The sequence below is a fragment of the Myotis daubentonii genome, chromosome 1 (assembly GCF_963259705.1).
Source record: "Myotis daubentonii chromosome 1, mMyoDau2.1, whole genome shotgun sequence".
Classification (NCBI taxonomy): Eukaryota; Metazoa; Chordata; class Mammalia; order Chiroptera; family Vespertilionidae; genus Myotis; species Myotis daubentonii.
Window position 1 is genome coordinate 226,847,731 of NC_081840.1, and position 10,594 is coordinate 226,858,324.

Genomic DNA, 10,594 nt, shown 5'->3' on the forward strand with positions numbered 1-10,594 from the left:
TTTTCCTCAATTTTAATACTGATTATCCTCTCCTCATCACACACTGTTATTGCATGGTATTAGTACTTTATGCTCTGCCGCTCTGCCGCTCTGCCTTACTACACAACCCAGCACTCTCATATTCTGTAGTTGTTCCAGATACCTCCTCTCTTCATCCCACAGGACTTTCATGTTTCAATGGTCAAGAATATTATTACACTACCACATACATAACGAACATTCATTTCTCAAACTCTCTATTATTCTGATAAGAATGCAGTAACAGTGATTCTGATTTTTTTTAAAGACTCCAAATGGCCAAAGCTATTCTAGTACCTAAAAGGGTTAAAGAAAATGGAGAGGCAATAGAAAATATTGGTGTAAGAATATATCAAGTTGCTCTGGCTGGTTTTGCTCAGTGGATAGTGTGTTGGCCTGCATATTGAAGGGTCCTAGGTTCAATTCTGGTCAAGGGCACATGCCTGGGTTGCAGGCTCCATCTCCAGGAGGGGGTGTGCAGGAGGCAGCCAATCAATGATTCTCTCCCATCATTGATGTTTCTATCTCCCCTCTCCCTTACTCTCTGAAATCAATAAAAATATATATTTTTAAAAAAGAATATATCAAGTATAATTAAAGAACTGGACACAGGATAGAACACATAAAAAGAAAGTATCCATTTACCTATATTGTATGTGTAAGAGAGCCCGTTCTCTTTCATTTTCAGTAGGTGTAAGGTTTGGTAACTACCAATGTCCCTAAAGCTCATCTAGTTTAACCACCACAATTTAAGAAATCCTTTATTAAATAAAAAATTGGACTTGGTCGAATACAGTACATTTTTTTTGTGTGTAATATGAATAAAGACTCTAAAGAATACATTTTTCTGAAAGAGATGCCCACATTATCATTATAAGCTAAATTTTAAAGATTGGTGAAAAATACCTTCAATTACTCAAGGTGGTTCATGTGACATGCTCAAAAGCTGCAGGGAGAACTTCCATAAGAACAAAAATCTAGAGTTGAATATATTGATAATCGCTCTGCTGGAGGACATGGCAACACACATCTTATAGGCTTCATGGGCTATATTACAGTTTTAAAGGCCTGATGTTGTTTTGTTTACAGAGAACTGATGGGCCATATAAAAACTTGTAATAACCTCAGCTACTAGTATATTTACTCTTTGATTTAAAATATTCAAGTGTTAATGAATAAACATATCGCAACCTTATATCTAAAGGAAATTCAAACTCATACACCTTAACAAAAGAAAGATAAACAACCCAATCAAAAAAATGGGCAATGGACCTAAATAGATACTTTGTGAAAGAGGACATAAGGATGGCCAAGAGACATGAAAACATGCTCAAAGTCACTAATCATCCGAGAGATGCAAATCAAAATGACAATGCAGTACCATCTCACACCTGTCAGAATGGCTATCATCAACAAATCAACAAATGACAAGTGCTGGCGAGGATGCGGGGGGGAAAAAAAGGAACCCTCCTGCACTGCTGGTGGGAATGCAGACTGGTGCAGCCACTGTGAACAGTATGGAGTTTCCTCAAAATGTTAAAAATGGAACTGCCATTTGACCCAGTGATCCCACTTCTAGGAATATATCCCAAGAAACTAGAAACACCAACCAGAAAGGATATATGCATCCCTATGTTCATAGCAGCACAATTTACAATTGCTAAGATTTTGAAACAGCCTAAGTGCCCATCAGCAGATGAGTGGATTAGAAAACTGTGGTACATCTACACAATGGAATACTATGCTGCTGTAAAAAAGAAGGAATTCTTACCATTTGCAACAGCATGGATGGAACTGGAGAGCATTATGCTAAGTGAAATAAGCCAGTCAGAGAAAGATAAATATCACATGATCTCACTCATTTGTGGAATATAATGAACAACATAAACTGATAAACAAAAACAGATCCAGAGATAGAGAAGCATCAATCAGACCATCAAACCTCAGAGGGAAGGTAGGGGAGGAGAGGGGTAAGGGGTAGAGATCAACCAAAGGACTTGTATGCATGCATATAAGCATAACCAATGGACACAGACACCGGGGGGTGAGGGCATGAGTGGGGGAGTGGGGGAGTAATAGGGGAGATAAGGAAACATATGTAATACTTTAATCAAAAAAGAAAAAAAATAAAGGAAATATTAAGGTAATTTAGAATTCACACTTTTGAATATGATTTCTTGCAAGGGTAACTAGGTAACAGAGTTTTAAAGAAAAAGTAATTCTTAGCCTTAACATTTTAACAGAAATATATAATATTCATTTTAAAGTCAGAAATATGCAGAAGAATTTATATTTGTTTTTTAAAAGTTTTTAATTTGAACCTTTTCCATAAAAATTGATTATTTAAAATAAGGTCATATCAACCCGAAAAATTTTATATACATCTGAAATAAAATCAACCTACAAAACTATTTCTTTCCCATTTACTGAATTCAATTATAGGTAAGGCCTGAAGTAATAATAATTAAGACTTCAATTCTAGAATTTAGTATTTTTTAGGCCTAATCAATTTGATACTAAAGGAAATAAAAACTTAAATGTTTTAAAATAATGTATTTTTAACTAAAATTTTAGTATTGAAATGTTGTAGATGATGCAAAAAGATGAGAGATGAAAATAATCTCTCCAGATATTTCATTACCTAAGTATTTTCTATAATTTTAACTTTGCCAAATAGTGAGGAACTACACCACAGTTTAAGATGCCAATTGTAGTTTGTAGCCGCTGCTATATTTTTAAGAATCTCAACTTCAAATACCTCAACCTTTTATGGTAGAAACACAGAACAAATTTTGTGTAAGTACCCTTGGGGTACTAAAAGGTGACAACAACGTTGGAAAGTTATACACTACACTCCTATGGCTTGGGACCAATACCCATGCCTTCAACCCTAATAAAGCAAGGCCCTTGGATTCTAAAGAGGGGGAGGGATGGGTAGCAGGGTCCAGGGGGGAGGGAGAAAAAGAAACGGCCAAAAGAGACCAGAGGATGTGTAAGAACTAAAAAGGTCTTACATGACCTACTTCAAGGTCCTCTCATAATAATGACCCAAATAGGTGAAGGCCCATAAACTGCGGTATAATGTCATGAAGATTGTGAAAGGCAGAGGAAGATGACTCAGGTTTCAAACCTCCTTCTAGTTTAGTTCATTTCTCACTATCTCTTTGTTTTCATTGCTGTTTCAACTTATAACATCACACCTCTTGGTCAAGAGTCCACAGGGAATGCCAATATCTCAGCACTTTACAACAACAAAAAATCTTTAATTACCAAAATGAATTTACCTAAAACCCTAGGTTATAAAATAGGAAAGAGCAGAGTGGCTTTGACTGTGGTCTACGTGGGAGGGTTAGAGGCCCTTGCACTGGGGCAGCCCCTGGGGCACCTCTGCAGAGTCCAATTTGCAAACTTGCCTTTCCTTACCACCTCTGCTCTCTAGCATTCCAACAACTGACACCATCTCAATAACCTATTTTCTCAACATATGGTCCCCCCACCAACCCATAGACCCTTTACATAGCAGCTAATTTCTCTTCCTTCTCTGGAGAGACATATCCCTCTTATGTGTATCCTATTATCTTGGAATATTTTTTGCCTCTTCTGCACTAAAAATGTGTATCTTGCCACCTTCAAAATAATTATCATTATTTTCCTCTTCTAACACACCATTTCCTAGGCATTTATATATTCAATACAAACGACATAAAAATTCTATCATAAAAATGACACTGATATGGCCTAAAGGAACCAAGGTGAAAAGGACAGTAGAAATAGATGGGAAGCTAACTTACATTAACAAAACAATAAGTTACATATTACATGAGACAGCTACTTATTTCTAAGTGAAGATCCTGGCAGGACTACTTTGGTAAATAGTAGAACTTGTCTAAAACAAGTACTAATGCTTGATTATTAAAGTTACTGTTAACCCTCCAGGTTAGAAGGCAAGATAAACGCATATTATTAATTTGTTTACACAGTCCTTACTTATAAAATAATCCCATATTGATAAATTAACTAAGGTAGAGCCTTAGCTAAGGATAATAGCTCCATAATATCAACTCTGCTCAAACTTGGGTTCTGTAGAAAAGAACCCCATACATAGGGCTGAGTTTTCTACGTATCCTGTAATAATTCTCATCACCCAGTGCCCAGTATGCATTCAAATTTAGTCTGCAGGAAGAGAGATAACCTTTTGTATAAGGGCTTGACAGTAATTTGATTAAGATTGCCTCCCAGTTTTCTGGCTCATGGTTTTTCCTAGAGTAACCGATTATTTGGAAGAAGATAATATATAACAGCAGTAACAAAATTTAGAAAAAAATATTGTATCAAAGTTTTTTACCAATTTGAAAAAGCTAAACTAAGATAGGGCTTTTTAAGAAAGTTTATCAAGACGAACATAGCAGGGTTTATGAAAAATGTTACTAAAAATTATGTAAAACATTGATGAAATTGTAAAGTTGGAGATTGAGTAAAAACAAGATTTTGTATCTAATTGCAAATAATTCTGAAAGGAGATAAAATATCTGTTCCATTTGACTGATGTTTAAAGCCAGGTGCTCTTGGGTGTATAATTCCTTTTTTCAAAAAGTAATTTGTTATGTTTTGGAAATATTAAATGACTATGAATTACATTCAAATATAAAAATGAAGCATTTTATATTAAATAGTTTAAGTCAAGTGACCCTTTAAAAATAAATTGCTTTAAGGCTCTCTGACATATGCTTAAATAGATACTGAAAGTAAGTTACAAATCCTCCTCCTTATATAAATAGTACTAAAATCCTAGCCAAAGTCCTGAAAAATACACACTGTGCAGCCTACCTGGTCTATTCTGGATGTTCCGGCTGCAGTGCACCAACTATCTTGGAGTGAATCTGAGCCCCAAGCTGGCAACTGCAAACTAGATCTCACCTTCAACAGCATAGAAGTTTTCATCAGAAATATGCAGTTCTCTTTCCCATACCCACCCACATCAAAAAAAAAAAAAGAAAAAAAAAAAACCCAAAATTCTTTCTACCTTTATTCCTTTTTCTAAAGGTTTCAGGAAAACAAAACCACCAAAAAAACAACCTCATTTTAAAAAAAACCAAGTACCTCATTTTAAATAGCCATAAGAGAGTTTCATTAACCTGCAATATCAGCAAAATACTAAAAGGCCTGAAAAACTGTCAATCATCATAACTATTAGGCCACATTTAGAAAAAAAAGTCATTGAACCAGTGAAGACAAAATTTAATTCTATGTAAAAAGCCATATTATTTTGCCACAATCATAGCTGTACTGAGTATATTCTAATACACTACAGCTGATTATAACCAAATCTATGCATGATTACGAACATTTTAGTTCAGCTATATTGTAGGAAAAACTCATTTTGGTGGCCCATTAAAGATTAATAAATCAAGGTATTCTTAAGAGTTGCTAATTAAAAGCTTCAATATGTATTTAAGAAGTGCAGCAGGTTTTTCTACATTTTTTGAAGCTTATTTACTATTGTGTGTTTACAGATTTTTTTATAGTGTCAATTTTCTTCATGTAGATATTTTATCCTTTGCTAATGAAACTACATATGCTTAAAAATGAGAACTTTCTCTTTTTGAATCCATTAATTTTACCATACTACTGCTACCACACCGCTCAGTTTCCAATCCTGAAAGATTAACATTAGAAATAAGCCATTTACATACCATTCTTACCTGCAAGGGTAAGAGTGTATTACTATTGTTGTCTGTTCTGAACACATTATCTTCAATCCAAGATTTTGGCGTCAGTGATGGAGTAGAACGAGTAAATTTCGGTGGTGCTATGACATTACCAGAGAACGGTTTTTTCAGTGGAGATATCTGATTCATAGTTCCTGGAATCCCCATGTTTCCAGTTCTACGATGATCTCTGCCATGCATGGCTCCCCAGGACATACTTCCGGTGCCCCAGCCACTGCTCTGATGGTTGCTCCAAGGAGACTGTTTCAGAAGAGGCTGAGAAAAACATATCTCTTTAAATTACAGGCATTTAAAGAGCTTATCATCGAAATTCAAATTTTAGACCTGAGCTAAGATTTTTAAAAAATAAAATATAGAATACACAGAATATATCCTTAGCTAGATAACAAAAAGTAATAGGCTTGAGATCGTGCTATAATATAATATTAGCTTAATGTGAGGCAGTTTTCATCCTCTTGCCTACTATAAATTATACTGAACAAGCAGATATTTAATGACAATGACTAAAATGGAAGCATGTGGTTACTTTTTTTTCCCTTCAGAGAGAACCATATACTGTACATGAGATCTATATTTAAATTGAAATTAACTCTGAAGATCCTTAAAAATATACCCTACATTATGTTCTTAAAGCAACCACATTCCACTAGGCACACAACTAAAAGCATGATCTTTATTAATCAAAATATATCGACCATATGGGTGAAATATTTAGACTTTGGTTTTCCACAACAAGTTGCATCGCTACAAAAGTAATAAGGTTTGGTATTATTCTGTTGTACAAATTGATAAAGGCCTTTTGGGGTAGGGACAAAGTAGGAAGTATGTCCTTTTCTGTACTGTTTACTGTACTTTTAAGATCTTTTATTCCAGATTGAGTGTAGCTTCTTTTAAAATGTTTTTGTTTCTTTTCCCTTAATTATCCATGAACTGTTAAGCAATTATCTGATGTCGCCCATAGGTGGATCCACTGAGATATACAAAAATAAACAGCTATTTGACGATTTGGGTAAGGATCCTAATAACACAAGTCTCCACTAACTTCATTTTAAAAAGTAAACTGTATTCCAAACTAGAATGCTATGTCATCAATGAATGGAAAACCCACCAAAAGCCTATTAACTGTAGGTTTTTAAAATGTTTTCATTGCTAGCAATCATATGGTCAATAAACTTATACTCTAACAATTTTGTGCTAACTTGTAGCGAAAGCAAGTATGAACCGTGGCGCTACTGTAAGCCAATAAATACAGCACCCTTAAAATAAACCTGTTTTTTTACAAGACAAAGAAACCTAACCTGATACATAGTACCTATTTTAAAAGTCAATTTGAATGGGAATATAATGACGAATAAATACTACAACAGTTTCACCCTCCACACAGTTCAAAAACACAGCAGTGGAGAAACCGCTTGTCACGGATACATGCTCCAAGTTCCCTTCGAGTGACCTAAATTCCATGTGACAGCAGCTCACACCCGACTGCCAGACCCACCTTTCGACAAAAAAACAAAAACAAAAACAAAACACACACACAACCACACCAGCTTGAGCTAAATATGGATCATGGCATATGGTCTTCCAATGTTCTACAATCTACATCATGTCTTCAGGAAATAAATTAAAAAAAAAACCCCCACAAAACCCTACAATTTTCTGTGGCAAGTTTCCAGTTAAAAATTATGCAAATCATGAAAAAAGTGGAGTATTATTTCAAAATTCCCCATTTTCAATCTTCATAGACCACATTCTCCTTTCTCAGGGAGAAACCTGCGATTCAACAAAAAGCTGTTAACTGTTCCTCCGGTTCATTTAAATAGACTGTTAACTGTCACTTTTGTTAAATTTAGACGGGTTTTCACCCTTTACACTGGCTCCTCGCTGGGCACTTGGGTCAAAGGGAAAAGTGAGAGGCGTCTGAAAGCCCTGGTTAAGGTCCCTCCATCAGGAACGGGCCTGGGGCGGCGGGATCCCCGCAGCAAAGGCTGACCGTCTCCGAGATGCACCGAACCGAGGCTCGGGCTCCGCTCGCCGGCCCGTGGGCGCTCGGACCCTGTCCCGGGGACAAACCCGAACGCGGTCGAGAAGGCCCCGGATGAACGACCAACCCGCGGGTGAGTTCATAATTACAGGACCCACTCGAAATAGAAACGCCCGTCACCCGGGGCGAGCGGCTGGGTCCGCGGAGCCGTCCCGGCCCCCCCTCCCCCCTCTCCAGGCAGCGCACCGATGCGGGACTCGGATTCAGTTTGGAGTTAAAACCCTCACCCGGTCCCCAGGCGCGACCGAGTCCAGCACCGGGGGCACCCGGCCGGGCTGCCCGTTAAGGAGTCGCCCGACGGCGCGGAGGCTGCGGGAGCAGCAGCCCCGCTACCCGGCTCCCGGAGCCGGTCGCCCCCGCCTCCTCGGCGAAGCCCCCACGCTGGCCGGTTCAGAACGAAACAGACCCGACACGCACCGTCCCCAGGAACCGCGTCCTCCCTCCCCAAGTTCGCTCCCGCCGCCCGCGCCCCCGGCCGGTCCCCGCCGCCACTCGCCGGCCCCGGGAACCCGACAGCGCCCTCCCGGCCCCGGGCGTCCGCGGGTCGGGGTCGCCGGTGGGCGGCAGCGAGGGGCACGAGAGCCGCCGGCCCCCACCCCGGGCCCCCGGCGTTGGAGGGGCACCCGCCCGCTCCCAGCGCGATCCGCCCGCCGAGCCGTCCCGCGTCCCGCACCCCGCCCGCCCCCGCGGCCGCCCCGTCCCTCGCTCAGGCAGCCCTCCACGTCCCCGGGTCCCCGCTCGCGTGCCCGGCCCCCGTACCTGGTGGTGGTTGTAGGAGTTGCGCTGCTGCAGGAAGGCGGCCGCCGGGTGCTGCTGCTGCAGCTGCGGGCTGACGGGCGACCGGCGGCTGGGCTGCGGCGCGGCGGGCGGGGGCGGCTGCTGGGGGACGTTCAGGGCGGGCGGCGGGGGCACCGTGGCCGCCGAGAAGGGGCCGCCGAAGCCGCCGCCCCCGCCGCCGGCCGGCACGCTGAGCCCCGCGCAGCCGTGCGGGGACACGGGCGAGAAGCTGGGGAAGAAGGGCGGGTTCATGGACGACGGCAGCCCGGGGTAGAAGCCGTTCTCCGCATCGGGGCTGGGCGGCGGCATGGCGCTGAGCGAGCCGCCGCCGCCGCCGCCCCCCGGGGTGGCACTGGACGAGCCGGGCTGCGGCGGCTGCGGCGGCGGCGGCTGCTGGGGCGGCGGCGGCTGCGGCTGGGGCGGCGGCGGCGGCGGCTGCGGCTGGGGCGGCGGCGACGCGGTTTGCACGGACCAGGGGGTGCCGAAGCCGGGCAGCGGCGGCGGCGACGCGGAGCCGCCTCCCCCTCCGCCTCCGGGGGGTCCCCCGCCCGCGCCGCCGCCCGGGTGCGGAAGGTCCGGACTCTGCAGGCTGCTGAAGGCGCCCGCGCCCAGCGCCCCGCCGGGCAGGAGGCTGCCGGGGCTGTTGAGCAGAGGGTGGTTGGGCGACTCCATGGAGCCCGGCGCAGGGTTCACGGGCGGCGTCGAGGGGGCCAAGCCCGCATTGGAGGGCTCGGCGGCAGCGCTGCCCTCGCCCGCGGCCGGGGTCCTGCGAGGGCTGCCCGCGCCTCCGTGGCGGCGCCGCGGGGCTGCGGGCGGCGAGGGCTGGAGCTGCGGGAGCGAGGGCAGGTCCGCCGGGCGCTGCCGCGGGGCGAAGTCCTGCGGCGGGAGGTGCGGCGGGTGCGGGAGGCTGAACGGCTGCGGGCGCTGGGCGAGCGGCGCCGGCTGGAGGGGCGGGCCGGGCGGCGGCGGCGGGCTGAACCGGCCGGGGCAGTGGAGCGGCGGCGGCGGCTGCGAGTCCGGAGGGTGGGGAAGGCGGGGAGGGCTGAACTCTTTCCTCTTCTGGCTGCTCAGCTGCTGCTGCTGCCGCTTACTGAAGTCCTGCGGGGAGGAGGTGCGGCAGCCACAGCAGGAGGAGGCGGAGGAGGAGGCGGGGAGGTGCAGACTCGGTTTGAAGTCCTGGGAGGGGAGGAGGTGGGTCACACCCGCGTTCGTGCCGCCGCCGGGGTGGTGGTTGGGGAGTTTCTCCGCGGCCGCCGCCCCCGAGAGCGGCCGCGCCGGCTGCGGTGTCAGCCCCAGCAGCAGCTCATCCTGCATGGCCTGCGGGTGCGCCGGGAGCTGGGAGGAAGAGGAAGCGGCGGCCGAGCTGCCCGCGCGGCCGCCGCCGAGGGGCGCGGGGAAGGGGGAGGCGGCCTCCGAGAACCCGGTGACAGGCAACGGCGGCGGCGAGAGCGGGCCGAAGGGCGTGGCGGAGGGCGGCGGGGCGGCGGCCGCGGAAGGCCCCGCGGCGTAAGGACGGTACGTCCCGCCGCCGAAGAGGGACGCGGGGCTGCTGCCTCGGAGCGGGGCGATCTGCAACACCCCGAACCCGAAGTCCCTCATTTATCAGGCCGGCGGCAACGGGAGGAGACGCGCCCCGTCCGCTGCCCGCCGAAGTAGCCGCCGGGTCTGGGGCGGCGCGGCCGTAGTGGAAGGAGGGGGAGTCAGGGAGGGAGGGGGGGGACACCGTGACTGAGGCTGGGGCACCCACTTCGGCCCCGCCACCCCTCTCGGCGGCCACCGCCACCTCCCGAGACCGGCTCGGGCGCCGCCGCCTCCGCCGCCCTCGCCGCTTAAGAACCCCGGAACGTGCGTCAGCGCCACCTCACAATCGCCCCGCCCCCCGCGGTGCGTCCCAGCACGCGCTGGCGCGAGGCCGCAGCGCCCCGTGGCCCCGCCCCCGCCCGCGGCCCCGCCCCGGGATGCCCCGCCCCTCATTAATATGCGCGCTCGGCTGGCGGCGCGCGCGGGGGGCGGGGAGCGCGAGGACAAG

At 46.9% G+C, this 10,594-nt stretch overlaps 1 protein-coding gene across 10 annotated transcripts in view; it reads right to left on the reverse strand.

Moving 5' to 3' along the window:
* Positions 1 to 10,385, reverse strand: part of CPEB2 (cytoplasmic polyadenylation element binding protein 2) — a 65,783-nt gene extending 55,398 nt beyond the window's left edge. For 2 of the 10 annotated variants that reach the window (XM_059675494.1, XM_059675468.1), the window contains exons 1-2: positions 8,548 to 10,382; positions 5,712 to 6,002 (exon numbers count right to left, since the gene is read on the reverse strand). In XM_059675494.1, the coding sequence (XP_059531477.1) occupies positions 5,712 to 6,002; positions 8,548 to 10,164 (1,908 nt within the window). In that variant the 5' untranslated portion in view covers positions 10,165 to 10,382. Of the gene's footprint in view, positions 1 to 4,845; positions 4,936 to 5,711; positions 6,003 to 8,547 lie in introns of all 10 variants that reach the window. The other 8 variants (XM_059675501.1, XM_059675486.1, XM_059675477.1 and 5 more) reach the window with 7 other exon arrangements.
* Positions 10,386 to 10,594: the final 209 nt, after the last annotated feature.